The following is a 21,261-nucleotide window of genomic DNA, read 5'->3' on the forward strand; positions in this document are numbered from 1 at the left end:
TTCTTTTTTTAATGTATTAGACTTGTTTGTATGTTTGTGAAAATAGCGTATTACGTGCAGGACGGTCAGGAGGGCTTTGCTCAGCATTTCATAATAACTATAACTTCAAAAATACTGTAAAGAAATCCAACATGTATTTTAGTACTTGCTGTTTTAGCTGTACATTTCATGACCAAAAGCCTATTTTTCATTCATGCTGCACATGGCAGTTGTCTAGCTATAGAAATGGTTGCCATTCATACTGCCACTGGGTATTTTTAGTAACACTGTATGATCTTGGGTAACTGTAGTGTCAGTAGTGTACAGTGGGAATGCATCCAAGCATGTTTTAACATTATGTGCACCAGCCTATTAAAGCTAATGTGGACCCTTTCATACATACATACACTTACTCTGTAGTGCAGCTAGCAGGAAAACTGTGAAATACGGTTTAGTGGTCTATTGCTATCACTGGTGAAAAGATATTTGAGGATATAACAGCATTGTTTAACATATCTGTTCATGTAATCAAAATTATTTTAAAATGACGTAAATTATACAGAAACTACCTAAATTGCTAACGTACTGGTAATAGACAGGCGAAAACATTTGTTTTAACCAATTTTTTTTCATTCTGCTTGGCTTTTACTAGTAGACAAAAAAATTTGTTGAGAAAAATGTGATAAATGAAGTATTTATTTATTGGTTAAAGGGCACCCAATATGCAAATGTAAGGTAGTTTTGAGAAAGTAATGACTGGGATGCTGTTGAAGACCTCCAAATATCACCTGAAGGTACTTTTTTCGAGGTGGAGATTTATTGTTTTCCAGCAGTTATTTACAATACATTTTACAAACTGTTATTTTCAGTACTTTAAGTACCACAAATAATCACATTGCCTTGTACTTTGAAGGCGTGCAGTACAAGACAACGTCACACGTGTTTGTTGTTTTTGTACAGATAATTACCGAGTAGTTGATGGAAAAAGACTAAAGGAGCATAATTAAGTGATAGTATGACTTAATGACTGTACAGATAATGTACACACGTGCGTTTAGTGTTAGTAATAACTTTAAACGAGCGTACATAGATTAAGGTTAACGTTACTGTTCTCTGCACAGAAATATAAATGAGTGGCGGACTTATCAGAGCTGGTGAATCATGTGCGTATGTGCAGTACGCGGATGAGGCTGTAGTCGCCATCTTTACTCCATCAGCACAGCGCTGCCGGTGGGGCGGAACACCACTCATCGACCCAGTTGGTTTCTAGGAACCGCCTATAGACCTGACACACCGCCGTGTTTCTCACTGAAGATTTGTCACTTTGAATAGTTCGCTGCTCTACTTGCACCTCGATACACAATGGGAGAGCGAGATGATCTAGTTTATCAGGCAAAACTTGCCGAACAGGCAGAGCGATATGACGGTAAGCCACACTTTCAGGGCTTGTTCGGAGTGGGACATGTTCGCCGCAGGGATTTTTTTTTTCTTTCTGCGAGCTAGCTAACGTTAACGGAGCAGTGCTCAACTAGGTAGCTCAATGTTGGCCGTGGCTAACGTTGAGCTAACGTGGCTGCGACCGCCGCGTTTCAGCTAACTATTCATTGACATGGCAGGTGGCTCCTTGTTGGAAGAAACTAATGCGACATTAAAACAAGAGCCACTGCCTGGAAGTTTCTCTGTTTTTAGGAAAATTGTACGGATGCGACTGTCAGTGGCTAAAGCGACGGGGCTACAACAAAATGGCGGATTAATGGAGCGTGAGCTGTCAGGAGTTGCCTCCCCTGCACCATGCTAGCTATAACGTTTTAACACTTAAGCTACTGGCTTAGTTAGCTACTACAAGCAACACTTAGTGTCATGTTACTGTTATAACGCACCACGTTTTGCGGGACTCTGTCACGGATGCTAGCCCACTTTAACATTAGCGAGGCGTTAGCTGAATTGCAAGGTTAGCTGCTCGAAGCCTGCCGTGTGTGAGCAGTGAGTGGGAGGGCAGCTGCTCAGTAGGTGGGGTGTTCCCCTGCAAGCAGGCTGTACTGATCGATTGGCGAAAATGACTCCCTGTTCCTCTCCGGTGGACTCCTGTCACACTGTCATACCATTGCAGGCCCTGCAGAGGCTGTTTTTAGACGGTCAAACGCTGCCCAGTGACGTTAAGTGAATGTGCCATGACTCATTCACGGGATTTGGACCGACTGTATTTACAGAGTGATTTATGGTTTACTGGATACATGGTAACCTCGGTGAAATGTGGTCGCATTCATATTGTTTTTCTGCAATAGGTTGTCAAATGTTAACACATCGTTGAAAGATGAATTTCTTAAGGGCGTCATGTATTCCCTCCTTTACATTAGCCTTTGTCTCAGACATCAGTAATATAATAATCATAGAGAACCCAGCCTGCTTGTTGTCACCGTTTAGCCAACATAGTTGGTCGTTATTTTAAAAAGTTTTTACTGCCAACCGGCAGTGATGGCATCTAATGACGCCATACTTAAACCTGAGATGCACATTAAATGTCAATAACAGGAGGAGGCCTAATTGGTTTATGTGTGTTCAGTCCTGTAGCCAGGGGAAACTTCTTGGGCAGGCATCTGATTTCACCGCCCTCTTTTTCCTTTAAGTGTTCCTTAATCATTAAAAACGATCAGGGGAAATGATGGAAATGTGGTCTGTATTTACATTGTATTGCATACATTTCATTATATATTGTATTTTGTGTCTGTGATTTTCTTAATTTATGCATGCAATGTATCTGTAATTTAGCCATTAAAATAAGTCATAAATCTTGACAGAACCATATGACATTTGGATGACAGATGACCGTATGAAAACAGCCTAGTTTAATAAATGTTGGCTGCTTTAGTCATCAGTATGACTAAACTCTCATACAACAGAACACCTTTTTTTTTAAAAAGTGCTGCTGATGGGTGAAAGCTGCTTTTGAACTATATTTTGTTCATGCTAATTTGATTCCAGTCCAAACCTTCCTGCCACAATAGGCCTGCAGACAAATTACTACAGGACACTGTACAAAATATTGTAGGAAACGATATGCAAAGGTTGCGTTGCTCTCAATAATTAAAACCAAATCTCAGGGGTGACAAAGACCAGGACAAGTTGGCTGTACCAAAATAAAACCCAGTAGATATAACTGCAGCACCCTCAGCACCTCTCCTTCTGTCTGAGGGTGGCGTGTCTGTGTGGAATATCCTCAGGATGAGCTTCACCTTACTGGCACGGTGCATCAATCAACAGTGGTCAGAGAAAAGTTTGCTCAAAACTCAGTTAATATTTACACATTGCAGTTAACCACCCTATTTCTTTTTATTATAAAATAAATTTTGCATATTCTATAAGCTGTAATTTATTATCTCTGAGCACGCCATCCCTGACACCAGAACACTTCACCCATAATACAAGTTTTTGCCCGACCACGAATGTATGAATTTGTGAAGCACATCAAAACTCACACTTTTAGGCTCAAACTGTCATTTAGTCAGACAACAAGATGAGAAGATTGACAGCTACCTGTTAGGTGCACTTAAATAAAATATCTCAAAGGACTGTTACATGTGTCTCCTCTGTAGAGATGGTGGTGTCTATGAAGAACGTGGCAGGCATGGACGTGGAGCTCACAGTGGAGGAGAGGAACCTACTATCAGTGGCCTACAAGAATGTGATTGGAGCTCGGAGAGCCTCCTGGAGGATAATCAGCAGTATCGAGCAGAGGGAAGAGAACAAGGGCGGAGAAGAGAAACTGAAGATGATCCGGGAATACAGGCAAACGGTAAAGCGCTCAGTAAAGGTTGTCACTTTCCACAAAAAAGCTTAGCATTTGTATTTAGACAGTGACTGTCAGGAGCACTTACACAGATTCACTATGTCCCATTGTCACAAATATGTTTGTCATTTTCACAGCATCTCAGACGTGTTGTGCTAATGTGAGATCACTAGTTCAAATGAATAATACACACTTATGAGCAGCTACTGGATAGACTGCATCTGAGTCATAGCTGGCAAATCCTCCACTCTCACTTGGTTTTATGAAAGGAAATAAGATCTGGTTATTAATCTGGGAGAGGCCAGAGTGTGTCAGAGAGATGGGAGAGGCAGTTGGACTGCAGTTAATGACCTAATGGGATTCAGAGATGGGTAATCCTGCAGTTGCACCTTCATTGTGTTAGTTGTGCTCTAAATCCCTTGGGAGGTACATTTCTAATATCACAGCACCTGGTGAGCATTCAATAAACATCTAAAGTGGATTAATTCAATTAGGTATTGAAGCTACTAGCAGACCATAAGAAGATTGGGGTTTAAAAGGGCCGATACAGTCCAAAAGAGTACACAGACAGCTGCAGTACGTGTTCTACATACACAGCCCTAATCGCACATACAGTCCACGCGGTCATACGTTTTTTTGGCTGCATCTGGATGGTTTGCGCTGACCCCCTCAGACGTGGGCAGATGACGAAATGTACTTTACATGGACCACACACAAACGGGAAAATATAACTATGTTTATTTTGTTTGTTTGGTGGCAGGTTGAGAAGGAGCTGAAGTCGATTTGTGGTGACATTCTGGATGCACTGGAAAGGCACCTACTCCCCTCTGCCGTCATGGGAGAGTCGAAGGTCTTCTACAACAAAATGTAAGATCTTTGTGGTCTGAATGTAAATGAATAGATGAATAAGTAAACCCTCTCCGGTCCTTGAACAGAATGATGAGTACATTTATTTAGCATGTGTGTTATTTAACACACTCATGTGGTTACATATAGAATCTTGAGAGTTGAACTCGAGTCAGCAAAGGAAACATGGCAATATCAGGGAAGTTCACACATGGGATACTTTTCAAGAAAATTTAAGTGTAAAGTGAAGGCTCATGAAATAAGTTGCACAGCTAGCTTATTTAAGACCATAACAGTACAACTATTAACTTGTAATACACTTAAGTCATTCTTCCAAAGAAAACACTTCAGTTGTGAAAGTAAATTTTGTGGCCACTTTTGTCTTCCGCCAATTCCAGGAAGGGTGACTACCACAGGTACCTGGCAGAGTTCGCCACTGGCAACAACAGAAAGGAGGCAGCAGAGAACAGCCTGGTAGCCTACAAAACTGCTACAGATCTTGCCATGCTGGAGCTGCCACCCACGCACCCCATCCGCCTCGGTCTAGCCCTCAACTTCTCCGTCTTCTACTACGAGATCCTCAACTCGCCTGACCGCGCTTGCAGGTTACTGAATCTGCACTGCACTTACTCTAGTGCTTCTTTTTAGTTTCAACAGTGGTAAAGCAGAGTATAATCTTATATTTACATAGCAACCTCTAAAACTGATAACGAGCGTTTGTTTTAAAGGATCTGAAGTGTAGAACCCTGACAATAAAGAGCCTAGGTACCGTCTCTTGTTTTTAATCCACTTTCACTAATCCTTCCCAGTTGCCATGCATAAGCAGACGCTCTTGCCTTTGCCTCACCATGGACATTATTCTGAGCAGCGAGGATGAAACTTTAAACGCTTTGTTCGTTGTTGGGGGGGGGGGTTTGTTGTTTTTTCCTTTGGCTTCATGCTCACGTGTAAATAAAGGAATATGTAACAGGAGCTCCTTGCAAGCAAACAAGAATTGCCTTACACAAACACATCACTGACACGGATGGATAATGCAGAATATGTCTTTAAACCTTATTTTAACGTGATGAACACTGTAGCTTGAAACGGAACCAGTAAAATCTTGAGTGTGAATACTGATGCAGTTAAAGCTAACAAGTATTAAGTGATTTCAACAAAAGTGTGTTTGCGCAGGTTGGCAAAGGCTGCGTTTGATGACGCCATCACAGAACTGGACACACTGAGTGAAGACAGCTACAAGGACTCCACACTTATCATGCAGTTGTTACGTGACAACCTGACACTATGGACTTCAGATATGCAGGGAGAGGGTAAGATACCTTGGTGACCCCTTTCATTTTACTAATCTGGGAATCAAAGTGTACTGCAATCTACCTTTTTGTCTCTGTAGAACCTCTTTTTCCAGGACTTGATGCTGAAACTATGATGAACTAACTCACTCATCTCCTGTTACCTGACTAATACCTTTTTCACTGGGTTTATAACATGTCTTAATACTGTGAGCAGCTTGATTGATGTTCTGTTTTCCCAATCATTGGCAGTGCGAGACATAACATTTTATAATATATACGTAACACTTTAAAAGGAAATAATAATCCATATATTAAACTGATGCTTGAAGCTTTCTTGTCACATTATCTGACAGAAATTACTCAAATAATAGAGACAGCAGTCGGCTTAATCGGAACTCAAAATTGTCATGTTTATCAGCACAGGGCACTTCCTGTCGGCACAGATCTTACAGTCCACGTTGCCTCGACGTGTAGTTACATTTTCGAGGAGGTGCATGTCAGGCTACGCCACAGGTGAACGGTGTAGGGTAGGGGGCTACACAGGCTATGCCGTCAATTCGACGCAGGAGTATAAATTGCGCTTAAACAGCTGTGCTCACCAGCTTGGTGTCTAACCTGGCTGGACAAAATGTGGTATTGCGATATAGACCATGAATATTGCGATAATGATATTAATTTCGATATTCTTAAACATGTAAAAACACAAGTTGATGGCCCTGTTTCTGATACGTTTCCTCTTGGATCTCCGTTGTTTCGTTGTCTCTCTGGGCCACACTCATCTTCTAACTCTTTAAAATATTGTTCATTTCTCTAGCTCTCTCTTCACTCCCACGCTGTGGAAGTATGCACGCACGTCATGTGGTACGCTCCATAGGGTATGCTCGTGTTGCGGACCCGTGCGCTCACACTTGTATGCGACAGGGCAACTGGCCAGTGAAACATGATCATTATGCAGCGATTTCAAGCGGGCTCTAAATTGAACATAACTAAGCCACAGAGCCAACAGACGCATTTCTCCATAAAAATAAACAGAATATTGCATACTTTCTGCAACATTTTCAATATGATATCGCGCAACATGATATTGTGATAACAGTATTGAGTCAAGACATTTTTCACCCCCCTAAACCCCAGTACAATTGTTGAACAGTCAAGTAGTAACTTATGATTTGATGTGATTTAATATTTTACTTTGTGTTTACTGTTACTCTGCTTATATGCCAAAGCTTTATTTGTTCAAGGCTAGTCCTGTTAGATAGAACATGCTTTTACAATGTTTGATCACTCCTAGTGATCAAAGTGTAGTCAAATGTGATTTCTCTGATCTTAGATTTATGTTGGGCAGAACTGGTGGAAAAATCAATTAACAAGGAAATCTAGTTGTTGGATGTCAAATCCAGTGTAACATGAGGTCATGTCACACTGACATAAGCTCAGAGCATTCAGGACCCGGATCACGCTGCTCACAGTGTGCATGTCCAGGTACGGAGTTAGTTTGTTACAGAAAACCTGTCTTACTGGTGTACATGTGCGTTTGATTCTAGGCTGAACGATTTTTGAGGGAAACCTCTCCATTGGGATTTCTTTCTGAGCAATATATTGCTTTAAATTGCCATTAGAGGTGGGGTAAGCCATTCTAATCCAACACACATTAAATTCAGTGACAATCTCCTCAAGGCTCCGCTAGTCTGTGTGCTGACATAAAATTCAGTGTGTGTACTCAGCCCTGGCTCTTTAAATGGGGAAACAAAGTGGTCTGCACCAAGCCAAACAACACTATTCCAGCCATGATTTATGTGTCAGGTAACGTTAAATGAGTTGCCCACAGACATTCATCTTACTTCCTGGTTCACCAAGACATGCTGTTATGATGTTAGCTATAGCAGCAGGAGAGTTGTGAGTCTCGCGGTCTGGAGCTGCTGTACCGGTTCTCGGACCGTCTCATCCTCTCGCATGTTAGCTTTGCAGCAACTATAGCCTCAGTTTGCTATCCCACAACTTAGCTAACGTGTGTTACGTCACTTGCTGTGTCATTGTTTGCTCTATATCGTGGTATTGGATTTTTCCAGAATCGCATACCCCACCTTTTAATTTCTATGAATTAAACTACACACAGAATAAATTAAAGGACAGCAGATAAAGTAATACAGTCCCTTGTTCTTTTTTAAAACCAGTCAGTTAGAGAAATGTCAAAAGTACATGTAGTTATTAATGACAAATAACCTGCCAAGCTCGCATTTATTCAGATATTAGATTTGTGGAATACATTACATTATAGCACAAACATAATCGGACATTTCACTAACTAATCACTAACTGCTGGTCAAATAATCAAATCCAACAATGTTTATTTCGGAGTGACAACCCTCAGTGCTACAGTTGACAGCTCTGCAGTTTAGCTGCTTGAGCTAACGTTAGCTTTGCAGACCAACAGGACAAGCTGCCTACCGGAGGTCCAGATTTTGAGCTTTTCATATTATAAGCCCACATTAATGACTTCAAAGCGCACTTTGAAGTTTTAACCACTGCTAAGCTTCCTGAATTTGACTTTGTTTATGTAGACAAAAACTCACCACTCTGTTGGTCTTCTGTAAACTGTAAAAGACAGGCCACTCTTTTTTTCCAAACCTAAAAAAATATACAGTGATGTTTTTTTCTTCCACATAAACCGTCTTTGGAGATACCATATTAACCAGACAGCAACAGTGAGCTACAGCGCAGTCGATTGTCTTCATAGCTGCTAAAGTCACTGCCACAAGCTGCAACTTCTTAAGACGCTGTTTATTATGTAAGATAAAACCACTGCTCTTTATATAAACGTTTCAAACCGTGATTTCAGTCTGTAATAATTGTAACGCTTTCAGCCGTATTCGATTCATTCTTTCTCTTCCTCCATTCATACTAGCAGTTTGTGTTTGCTGTGTTGCAGAGCACCCACCAGCACCTTTTTCTTTCTCCAGTGACTCGTCATCTCTGTTGTCTTTCTCTCGTTGTAGAGTCCTAAAGGAAACAGTCCTGACTGTTCATTTCCCATGTTAACTGTACTTTGTAAGTGTTGCTCACCCAAGCCTTGCTGTGTGTGTGTGGTTGTATCCTCTCAACACTAACTCACTCATGGTTTAATAATTCAGTCCGCTCACCCGTAGCTTTGTCACTCACTCATTCGGTGGCTTTTTTTATTAACTGTGATCTTTGATCCTCCCACCGTGGTCAGTTAAAACAGGGTTCAGCTGAGTGTGAGTGTTCACTTAGTCACCTGTTAAACTTGTATGTACACCAAGGAACAGAGGTTTGATCATGTTGTTGGCATGCAAGACTACCTGAATACTCAATGCTACTTCAGTCAACCGTTTTTAACACATGCAGCCCCCATTTGGGACATAAAGAAATGCTGGTACAGTTCTAATCGCAAAGTATTTGACCTTCTCCATTAAGAACAGCAAGTTGAAGTTATCAGATGTTCAGGATCTGCATGTGTCAAGTTTTGTGTAAAAGCTCAAATGTTTTCACCCACATTTTGACTTGTGTTAAGTTTTCTCACTGCCGGTTTTCTATTCACTGTACCTGAATGAGTGACTGTGTAAACAGTTTGATCCACATTTCACTCCCCAAACACTGGTGAAAGTCAGATTTGGGTTCAGCATGCATTTTTATGAGAAGTTTCCTGGTGACAGTTAAGGATTTATAATCATGGAAAAAGTCCAGATTAAAAAAGCAGGTCAGTTTAATGACTTTCCTCTCAGATCTTAGTGTATGTTCCAACATATCCCCACCAGAGAAGACATTGTTCACCAGCAGTGGTGGAAAGTAACAGTACATTTACTTAAATAGTAGAGTTTACACATCTTTGTACTTCTGTTTTATTCAACTTTATACGTCTACTTCACTACATTTATTGGACAGCTGTAGTTACTTAGCAGATATAAAACATATGATCAGCTTATAAAATATGTTGCATTGTTCAGTGTACAAGATCTCTGGATCCAGCCATTTTAGTCTGTAATTGAGTTCTTGAAATCTTATTTTCTTATAAAAGTGAAAAAGTGTGCCAGTGCTGTCACAATATTCCCATCTATTTCCAAAGCAAATCAGCTTGTTTCAAGTATTTTGTAAAATGAAGTTTAATTTCTCATAATTCAAGTGCAGCATTGTGCCTTTTTATTATTTCTTGTTTCAAGCTACATCGACTTATTTCAGCAACATCTTTTTTTTTTTTTAAACAAGCTGATTTAAAGGACGAATGGGTCACTTGTGTTAAGGAAAGATGCTTTTTCAGACTTTTGAGAAATGACAGAGTTTGGGGATATTGCAAATGAAACTGCATAACGGCGTTAAAATGAGCTCCACCTCAACCAGCCGCAACAGAACAAGGCTAGCTATACATTAATGCATCTGTAATAATGATCCTGCAATATTATCTCTGCTCTTATTTATTATTAACACGCCATTCCTCTGCAAGAGTACTTCAGTTTTCGAATTCCAGCTTTTGCATTTTTAGAATTACAGGACTTCTGCTTGGAGAGAGAGAGAGCGAGCGAGAGATACACACACACACACACACACACACACACACACACACTGTAGTTTAGTAATTTAGTAAAGAAAAAGCTCAGAAAATACCTCCTGTTAATAGAAAGCAAAGGCAAAATGAGGGGAAAAAAACAAATGAAGGACTGAATTGGTTCAGGCTCTTTATTTAAGTTAATTATATACTTTCATCTGTTTTGTTTTTAAATTTAATGATAAAAGTAGTAAGCTTTGTTCTGGGACAGTTTCCAAACTGAATTCCCCAGGGTATTGCAAGTGAACTGTTTGGGTCCATTAGATTTCTTACCACCTGTTAAGCCTTTCTGCCTCTCACTCCTCCGTTAATGAAATGGTTTTTTTTTTTTGGGAAAAAGCAGTGCGACCCTGAAGACCGTGTCAGAAGACAAACACTGACAGTATATTTTCTCTTGACCAGGTGAAGAACAGAACAAAGAGGCACTGCAAGACGTCGAGGATGAGGCCCAGTGAGACTATGCCACAAACAGCCAACGACTTGAGACCTTCCCCTCACCTCCTCACACTCCTCCACCCCCACCCACCGTTCTCCTCCTCCATCCTCCCCCCTCCAACTCCACTTCCCCCTCTGAGTCACCTTCCTCTTCTCTCCCCCTCTTCCTTTCTTCCACCTCTGCAGCTCCGTGACCCAGCAGGGCCACGGAGTTAACAAGTTTATTTTTTTTTATTTTTATATTAGCCCTTACATCATTCAAGTAAATACCACTTAATTGAGACAGGAAACACAATGTTAGAAAGACAAAGGTAAAGAAAGAGTCCCTGGTTGTTTTTGTTCGTTTGTTTTTTTTTTTGTCCTGGTACAAGCGGTTCTGAAATGTTATCTTTGTTTTATTATATTTTTGTTTGTTTTTGCTTTTTCTTCAATATTTTTATCAGTTGCTGGATGTATTGAGAATTGTTTTCTTAATGTAATTACAGAAATTAACTTTTATTACTGATAATGTTGACTATTAGTTATGGGAGCTATTTTATCTGTTTTTAGTGAAATGTCATGTGAATCATTTTACCTTTTTATGGGCAATTTGGAAAACTACAAGTGCCCTTTTTGTTAACTTAGGTTTTCAGAGGAAGTTGGCAAAATTCGCGATATCCACGTGGGGCAAAGAAGTGCTTAACTTTTACACCATAGTGATTCTGTTGTCATGTTTTTGTAGTTGTCCTTGGACTGTACTTTGTGCTGAAATACTGTAACTGTGCACACATGCTGAATCTCTGAAGGTGGACTTATCGCTAGCTGGTGGTTTTAATTTAAAAAAAACAAACTTGGGAGATTTCTCACTTGTGTAAAAGACAAGTCTTAAATTGGCCCCGCTCCCTCACAGAGAGCCCTAAAATCAAGATTATCAGTGCTTGCATGAGTTAACACATTATTTTCTGCTGCTCCTCCCCTGCTTTTTACACCTCTAGGTTCAGAGGTTTTCTTTCTTTGCTGTTTCCTTTGTTTCTCTCCTTGTTTTGCTTCATTATGTGTAACTTGGAGCTGATTTGTACTACTGGATATCTGACTGGAGCCACAGACAGGGAATCTGTATTGTTCTTACTGAAACACAGCATGGAATTAACATTAAACAATCTAAATTAAACATTACAAACTGACTTGCTGACTTTATTTGATTTACCTTTTTGAATTTTGCAGCTCCACATTTAGGGAAACAAGGTGTTCAAACAAGGTAATGAATGAAATAAAACTGTCGTGGGGAATCTTTGGCGGTCCTGGTGCTCGTTGCAGGTAGTGTCAATACTGGCTTTCCAAAACAAGAGGAATCTTAGCACAGTGTTTCCAAACACAGCAGATGTTGTTACTGGAATCTGACTTGCCAACTGTGTGCATAATCATAAATTTATATGTTCTATTTATAGTGTTTGAGAGACAAATGCAATCTTAACGCCGGTGCGTCTGCTGTGACTGTGTAGCTGCTGCTACTGTGAAAGCAGCTGATGGTGGACGTCTGGTGACATGCACGGAGTAATCAACACTCACAGAAAGGTTTCAGTGTTTGTGATAAAGATAGCTTCACTGTATTTTGTGTTGCCAATGTGCGAATAATACATGCCATCATCTTGACTGTGTGTAGTCATGAAACCTGCCTTTACCTCTGGCGCTATTTCTTGTTTAAGAGCTCACATGTTCATTCTGGGAGGACCCTGAAACCTTAACCTTTTGCCTCCATAGTTTCATTTGCTTGTAACCTCTAGCAGTTGCAGCCTATTCTACTGTTGCATCACCCATAATAACAGCCTGGGCTCAGTGCCTAGCCTAAATTTAGACTCGCAGGTGAAAGTGGAGGAGGCAGTCAGTCAAAGTGACTTCCTTCCTGCTGTGTGAACTGCTGCCACTGCCTGACAGTTCCCTGCATCTGCTGCTGAGGAGCGACACTGATCAAGACATCTTCAGAATCCATCTAGGTAACCTTTCATGGTGCGCCACTATCAGGTTAGACGTCCTCCTTGACCCCAACTTTGGGCCATGAGAAGATATCTTAGGAGCAAATTTGCGGTGGATATCCATTCTCCCCCAGCGGATGAAAGTCATTGTTTTGCCCTGCTGTCCTGATATTTAGCAAAACTATCAGCCCAAAGTGTCACAAAAATTTTAAGATTTTTAGGCAGATTGGCTTGAAATTTCCACGCACACATTCATGCTCCCCAGTGGATGAAGGCTTTCCAGTTCTGCACTTTTCTCCAGTGACATCCCCAATCAATGTCATCATTTTTGCTATCATATCATTGTACATTGCATTATATATTTTTCATTATGTATGTTCGTGCTCCCAAGAGGATGAACCCTAATGTTTGTGGTGACCCTCTGACCTTTCAGATGCAAGCACGGCTCAAGGGATGGCAGCTGGTTTGTTCTTTCGGTCCAGCACTTTGATCCAGCCTGAAATATCTCAGCGACTATTGGTTGGATAGCCATGAAATGTTCAAAGACATTCAAGGTCCACAGAGGACGAATCATAATGACGTTTGCAATCGCTTAACTTTTAATCGAGCAACACCATCAGGTCATAATTTAAATTTGTCTTTGGTTCATATCTAGCAGTTTGGTTTTCCCTTCAATGACCACTGCAGCCTTACAGAGCTGCCAGAGTGTCTAGATTCTTGGTCTTGTTGGTCTAAACATCCATTGGAAGGACCTTGTTTTTGTTGAAACCCGTTCATTGTAATTGTTGCGTCTGCTTTTCCTCAACATAAGGTGGGCGAAGGTGTGATTATGGGGATTTACAGTCGAGCAGAAAGTGGCAGCAAATGAATCAAGGATGTGAGATGAATTACTGGAATGTGTCTGAAGTATGTGATATACAGCAGGGACGGCTGATGTATGAGAGAGCACTAGGCAAGAGGCAGCAGGCAGAGTTGTGCACCTTTTTATCATGGGTAGCTTTTACTTTATGACTGATTTAGGGGTCTATATATTTAATGTTCCCCCCTTTTTCATTGTTTAGTCATTATGATTTACTTTAACATTCACCTAGCCCCCTACTAACTCAATATACTTAACCATTAATCCGTATGGTTAGTGTAATCATACTCCAAGAGAATGAGATAGTAGTGACATTATACCCGCATACAGGAGAGACTACGATCTGAGACAATGAGACACAAAGTTAATCTAAACTAGAATGGGCATTTCCTTAAGAAAATGCATGTGACAGCTGCCAGCTATTTTTTGCGATTGCTACCGCTGTCGGTGCGATGTGCGGCTCCATCAGCTAAGAGACTCAATGATGTGCTGCACACTTGTTCAGCAAACATATGTGTTAAGTTTGGCCCCCTTTTCGTTAACATGCTGTGAGCAGGGTTTTGTCCATCAATCTCTGGATCCGGAGCAAGTGCAAGACCTCCACCACCGGACTACTCAGATACACTATGAAGGGAAGGCTTTCAAGTTTCTTTGTCAATCACGTCTTATTCTGACAAAAAAAAATAGCTCCTAAGCACCAATAGAAGGCATGTTTTGCTTATAAACATATTTTCTGTTATGGCTACTGCACTGTTGAAGAATAAAATAAATGAACATAGACCTATTCATTTAGCTGATGCTTTTATCCAAAGTATTTGCTATACATGTCAGAGTTTGCACACCTCTGGAGTAACGAGGGGTTAAGTGTCTTTCTCAAGGACACAATGGTAGATTGAACCCGGGCCTCTTGCACCAAAGGCAGGCATCTTATCCATTGCGCCATTACAGCTATTGAGTTATCAAGTCTTTCACAGCACAATTCTTTGGCTGTTCATTTATTTTATTCTTCAATAGCGGAGTAGCCATCACAGAGCAAAACATGCCTTCTATTGGTGCTTAGGAGCCATTTTTTTTGTCAGAATAAGACATGATTGACAAAGAAACTTGAAAGCCTTCCCTTCATAGGAACAGAGTAATTTTAAAATGCATAAAAATATTAATATAAAATCAACCATTACAGATAGCAGCAACACAGGTAATTGCACCCATCTCATGAAGAAGATGTACAATTTGAAGTTGAAACCAAGTTTGTAGGACAAACGGTACAGGAGAAGATAGATGCCAAAAAAACGGTGGAATAAATTAGCATCATCAAGTTCCAACAACAAACAGCTGTGTAAAGTTTAAAGCTATAATGTACTAACAGTACGACCCGAGGAATTTCTGGTCACCATATTTAGTTCAAACACCATAGGCTACAGGTGTTTAAAGTTGAAACCAGTTAACAGTGGTGCCAGCTGCAGGATTCAAACCCACAATTGGAATAGGAGGTGCAACTCCAGAGACTGATCACTAACTGCACCACCAGCCAGCCTGGTTGTAATGATACAATTTGATGTGTTGTTGATACAAAAAGTGTATTTGCTTAATAAAAAAAGCTTTACAGCTAACATTTTGGACTTTTTAGTTAGTGCTTGAGTAGCTGAGCATAAAAATATACCTCTTGTGTCCAAACTCCAAACAGGGAGGAAGATACAGCAAGTTAAAGAATTAGTTACAAGGGGAGACCTCAGCCTGCAGCTACAACAGGGAGTGAATGGGAGACGACTGAGACTTTCCAATCAATTAAGGATCAGAGATGAAAAGCTAAACGTCCACTGAGCAGGATTTTGACAATTAGAGGGAGAAAAGGTATGTGGCTACATTTTGATGCCTTTTTTGTGCTTATAGAGATAAATATATGCGACTAGCAGCAGTTAACAAAAAACAATTTCTGGTCTGCAAAATCCTCCTGTCTCCACTCTAACTGATCACATGACACACTGGTAAAGTCTGCTAAAAGCTGTAAAACCCTTCACTTTGGAAAGGCATAGCTCCTAAACTAAACTTTTTTTTTTTTAAGCAAACACCAAATACAATTTTGAAAGATCAACATCTTTTCTGCAACTTACAGCTGAAATTGAGTCTGTAGCTGCACATATGCCAGAGCACTAAGCTCTTAAATTTGGAAGAGTGGAGTCCCTGCTCCCATAGGAAATCCATTCATTTTAAAATGCATAAAAATATTAATATAAAATCAACCATTACAGATATCAGCAGCACAGGTAATAGCACCCATCTCATGAAGAAGATGTACAAGTTGAAGTTGGAACCAAATTTGTAGGACAAACGGTACAGGACTAGTTAGATGCCAAAAAATGGCAGAATAAATAATAATAATAAAGAGCAAGTAGAGCTACAGCTCTCACACTAAATAATGTAGGAGACCTAGACAACATTTCTTTTCTCACAAGGTTCAGAGAGGAGACTAGACTTTACCCTCTGCAGCAGCTCCTCTAGCGCCCTCTGCAGGTCAAATCTGACACCCAACAAAGGGGAGGTTCCCATAAATCACTTCACAGTGTTGTTGCTTAGTGAGGTGTTAGGTGTTCTTAAGATGAGGGGTCAGCCTGGATGTATCAGCGGACTGAGGACTGGGTGCAGTTAGTGCTCTGTCCTTCATCTGACAGACACCCAGGGGTTCAGATGTGTAGAAAGAACCAGAAACCAGCTTGTACTATTCGATTTGATCTGCCGGTTTAATGAAGGTTGCTGCCTGATTTCAAGGTCTGGGGCAACATCATCTCCCTTTCACACGTGTTCATCTCACGTTATTCTGATACGGTTACATCAGACAAAAAACTGTTTGGGATCCAGTGCTTTAGAGACTTCTGTGCAATACAAAGCTCTTTAATGAGCCTTTTATACCAGGGTTCTTCTGCATTTATCTGTGGTGAAAGGAGGTTTTTCTCAGTCAGATTATGCTGCAAAACTTCTCTTAAAACTAAAAAGCTGTCACACTAGCAGACCCTCATCTTGTCTTAGCAGCCTGTTAACACGAAACCTGAAGAGGGCAGCAGGTTCTAGCTAATCTGAAATAAATCACTCACCCTAAAATCATTTCCACGGGAGATGGTGGTGGATGTGCAGTGAGGGAAGATAACATAACCTAACATTTCCATTCATTTTATCTGTTCTTCAGAGGGTGTGTTCTGGTTGTAGAGTCCGGGGCCTCCTCTTTTGCATCTGCAGCCTGATCGGCGTCCTCTAGCTTCCTCTGCTTTCCTGTGGAAACTGGAAACTGCCGCGGTGTTCTGTTGTCAGAGCAAGATTACTGCTGGCAAAGGGCGACCCATGGGAACAAGCGTCAATGAAATATTAGGAACTTCCTCTCCTGCTGCTGAGACAGCAGTTATAAATAGCCAGGGTTATTTTCAGGCAAACACTCAGCCCAGCTCTGATCTGGTCTGGTCTGAGCCTCCATGTGGGATCTGGTTGCAGGACTGTACCACAAACATACAGCAGGATGAAACTGTGAACTGAAGTCTGAACTTTCCTGCCCCGCACCCTTCAAACAGAAAAGTAAGTGTGTTTCTGTGGATCTGTGCATGATGAGCACACAGTTGTTCTCTTTCCAACCTTTTGTCTGACGTACCCCCAGTGGCGTAAGTATGTATGTATGGAAGTATAATCAGGAAAATGTATGTATATATTATATCATTAGATTATTGCTACTCATGCATTAATGTAAACGCAGGATTTAGTGTTGTAGATTTCTATCAAAATTAATGATTATTTTCATTTTGGATTTATTTTCTCCATTAATCAACTGAAAATAGTGAAATATGTTGTCACAATTGCCCAGAGCCCACAGTTACACAAGCCCTAAGTAAAATTTCAATTCAAATATATTTTTTACTCCATTTTCCCATGATAACGATTATCTTGTGGTCTCAAGTACGTCAGGAGTGTTTCTTTAGGACAAGTTCAGATACATTTTCAGTGTCCCTGGTCAGTTCAGTTGGTAGATAAATAATCCAAGGATTGTGTGTTCGACTTCCACAATTTTCTTTTTCTTCTTTTGTGTGTTTTTTTATTATCCTCTTCAACAAAGTTGTTATGAAGAGATTCAGGGGAATCCAAACACACATTTCCGGACAGCTTTTTCAGGGGTTCCAAAAAAGCCGTCAGGAAATGTGTAACGTTAAATGGATTCCCCTGAATGAGAAGCACAGGAATTTCCTCTGCCTGGGAATGATGGGTGAATGAAAAGTCCGTAGGCTGATGGATGTGGACCAATTGCCAGGATGCACACAGTCCAGCACGTGCTTTATTGTGATCATGTGAAACAGTCTATTCATAAGAAGTTTGTTGAAGAGGATTATAAAAAAGAAATAAACAGTCTCAGGTGAGAATCGAACTGTAAATGTTAACGTCAGTGTGGTCAACTTTACATCCAGACTGTTACCACAAGGGGGAGAGAGGTCTCTTGCTCACTCACTCTCTTTTTTCCTCTTCCTCGCTTCCTCTGACAACTTCGTCTTCCTTCTCTTCTCTTTAATTCTAGTAGTTGAACCCACCCACGATACAGGATGATTATCACAATCATCACAATAATAATTCTGATTATAATTACTGTCATTAGATTATTGTTGTTCTCACAGCTGTTGGTAGTGTGAGTCAGATAATTCTGTATAGGCCTTGCAAATCCCATATCAGCGTGTGTGTGTGTGTGTGTGTGTGTGTGTATTTGGCAGGACAGGAGCTGCCTCTGTCGTCTTATCGTGACTCATCTTCAGTCTTTTGAAACAAAGGAACCACACAGTGACACACACAAACATATACACGCAAAGTGCAGAGAAGACTCTTTTGTAATGACATTTGGCCTGCCATCCATGACTGTAACCCCTCAGATAATTCTCAAAGGCAGTAGAAAGGAAAGGATGTGTATTCTCCACCATGTTAGGGTAATAACAGATGCGATCATCTAGGCAGGAAAGTAGGAAACACCCTACTTTTACAACCAATTCAGTTTACAGTAACTGGAGAGGAAGGTTCTTTTTCCAAAGCCTAACTTGATCAACATTCAGACTCCTCATCATTAAGTTTCTTTTTTGGTATCAGATAGATAATATTAATCTCCATAAACTATAAAACAAAGCACCAAGTACATAAACATGAATGTCTGTAACTATAAATATCAATACACAGCTAAAGAAACTACTAGAATGTGTCTGTTCAGGTACCGTTGAATTCTCAAACCCTCAAAATTGCCCTCTGTTGGATCCTGTAAAAATATTTCCCCCATATTACTTCACTAGAAGTGACCTGTTGTGGACACTGTGTTGTTTCATTTCACATTCTGTCTGCTGCAAGGCTGTGTGTGTGTGTGTGTGTGTGTCAACATCACAGGTTTCCTGTTGATGCCAGGCTGTCTGGAATGCCTCCTGCTGAGGTCAGAGGTCAAAGGATGTGTGTCACTGCCACTTCCCCTCCCTAACCAGCAACCTGGGATGCCCCTCCATGCCACGCTCACACTGAAAGGAAGAGACCACCATTCGTGGAATATGCAAGTTCAGGGCTTTTATTTTTTTTTAAATACTGCTGCTCATTTTAATATTTATTTCAACCAAGATATGTTTGAAGTGAAAATCATTGTATGAACTATGATCTGCCCAAGAAAACAGCTTTCAGACAAACAAAGTTGCAAAATACTGTAAAGTCAGAATATTGGTTTTAAAAAAGATCCCAAAAATCTACACATTAGTGTTTGACAGAAAACAATGTATGTGATCCACCGTCACAGTATGTAAATGTCAGTGTTTACTGTTCACTCTCCTCCAGCCCTATCAGAGGGGTGCTGCTAATGCAAAGGCTGCAAAAAGCTGCTGCTTCACATTAAAAGCCCTCTTCTGGAAAACATGGGGTGGATTTTATTGTGACATGGCCACAGGAAACAAAAAGTATTTGTCATTGAAGTTAGTGCTAACTGCCACAGTTCACCAAAAATGTGCCTACAAATCAAAGCCGGTCATTTCCCACATTTTTAATTTCATATGTTGTTAGATGGGAGTAATGAAACAGTCAGGAGCAGCCACAGTCAGCTGTTGGATAAAGAGCAGCAGGCGACAGGCTGCACACGTTCAGCAAGATCCGCAACTCATATTGCTGTGTCCTGCTGTTGTGTGGAAAACTATTCACTCAGTTGCATTTACTGTTGACTGGCTTCTTTATTGAAACAATGCCAGTTTGTTTGGCTGCACTGTAAACAGATACACCAGCAAGTGTTTCTTGTAGTATTAAACCGCTCTTACTGTTACCACAGTAACCACAGGTGTTGCAAAATCAACCAGGGTGGAAATCATAAGGATGACAATTGAGCAACTTAAGCTACTGTCAGTCGGTGTTATTAAAGGGAAAGCACAGATATGGAATGGCTTGATATATAAAACAATGCAAATAAATGAGGTCACAGGAGTGGGAAAAGGCAGGCCAGGCTCTTAAATGTTCATACTAATATTGGAAAACTAAAAACATGATACCTGAAAGGACCACACACACACACACACACACACACACACACACACACACACACACACACACACACTTGCATGTTCTTACCACTCTCTAGGCTTTCTTCTCAAAGATCAAATTCAAGCTCCCTTAAAAAGACACATTGCATGATGTGCACAAGTAACTGGATGAGTCCCACAATGCTGACAGTGAGCGAACAGGAATGCAGGGAGGGGTCTGGAGTCATCAGACAGGTCTGGGAGATCATCCAAATGAATGGAAGCTGTTTATATTTTACTGTCACAAAGACAGAAATCTATGGCCACAGTATCACATGTTAACCCTTCACCCTGGAAACCACCCTTCTATAATATATGTGTGTGTGTGTGTGTGTGTGTGTGTGTGTGTGTGTGTTTGAATGAGTGTAAAGGTCCTGGTCCTTGGCCTAGTCCTTGGGGACAGGATGTGCACTGCTACGAGAGCACAAGTCCCTTATTTGTTTTTAGAAAGTGTGTGCATACACTTGCCTGTTGCTTGTGTATCCTAAGGGAAGCTCAAGGACACACACTCAATCTACTGGGCTGGTACTGGGACTGTCTGAGGCAGGATGCTGGGTCTTGGAGGAAACCCTGTTCAGACCAGCCCTGTGTGTGTTTGTGTGTGTGTGTGTGTGTGTGTGTGTGATGTTAAAAACTTAGACACAGTGCCATTAATCTAACAGATGCTAAGAGGAAACAACAAGATGAAGCGGGCCAGTGATTCCCAATCAGGAGGTACTTCAGGGTCACACATGGAAAGATTGTGCAGTAGCTCAACTTATATAAAGAAAAATAGAAATTCTTTCTTGATTTACAAATAGACATCCACATATCAGGTCATCGACTCACACCTGAGCACTACAAAATGTTTGACAAATGAACAAGCATGCAGAGAAGTCTAAAAACAATGGACAGTTCAAATAGCCAAAATAAAAGTAATGGATAAACAGTTTGAATTGTTAGCTTAAAGTAAAAATTGTCAGCTAAATGCAAGACTGCTAAGACTTTACAGACAGCATG

The 21,261-nt window shown here is 40.7% G+C and overlaps 1 protein-coding gene across 2 annotated transcripts; it reads left to right on the forward strand.

The window, feature by feature from the left end:
- The first annotated feature begins 1,155 nt into the window (after positions 1-1,155).
- Positions 1,156-12,063, forward strand: ywhae1 (tyrosine 3-monooxygenase/tryptophan 5-monooxygenase activation protein, epsilon polypeptide 1). 2 transcript variants are annotated; one of them, XM_046073670.1, is made up of 7 exons: positions 1,156-1,405; positions 3,573-3,772; positions 4,527-4,633; positions 5,011-5,217; positions 5,786-5,922; positions 8,901-8,952; positions 10,868-12,063. In XM_046073670.1, the coding sequence occupies exons 1-6, from the start codon at positions 1,342-1,344 to the stop codon at positions 8,906-8,908; spliced, it is 723 nt and encodes a 240-aa protein (XP_045929626.1). In that variant the 5' UTR covers positions 1,156-1,341; the 3' UTR covers positions 8,909-8,952; positions 10,868-12,063. The 2 variants fall into 2 exon arrangements, with proteins under 2 accessions (XP_045929626.1, XP_045929625.1); XM_046073669.1 differs by lacking the exon at positions 8,901-8,952 and having other exon boundaries at positions 1,157-1,405.
- Positions 12,064-21,261: the final 9,198 nt, after the last annotated feature.

This window comes from Micropterus dolomieu, linkage group LG17 (assembly GCF_021292245.1).
Source record: "Micropterus dolomieu isolate WLL.071019.BEF.003 ecotype Adirondacks linkage group LG17, ASM2129224v1, whole genome shotgun sequence".
Taxonomy (NCBI): Eukaryota; Metazoa; Chordata; class Actinopteri; order Centrarchiformes; family Centrarchidae; genus Micropterus; species Micropterus dolomieu.

Excerpts from the sequence above, each read along its gene's own strand:
- ywhae1 (XM_046073669.1), top strand. The coding sequence starts at position 1,342 with ATGGGAGAGCGAGATGATCTAGTTTATCAGGCAAAACTTGCCGAACAG. Across the intron at positions 1,406-3,572 it reads ACAGGCAGAGCGATATGACG|AGATGGTGGTGTCTATGAAG; the intron begins GTAAGCCACACT and ends TCTCCTCTGTAG. Across the intron at positions 3,773-4,526 it reads TCCGGGAATACAGGCAAACG|GTTGAGAAGGAGCTGAAGTC; the intron begins GTAAAGCGCTCA and ends GTTTGGTGGCAG.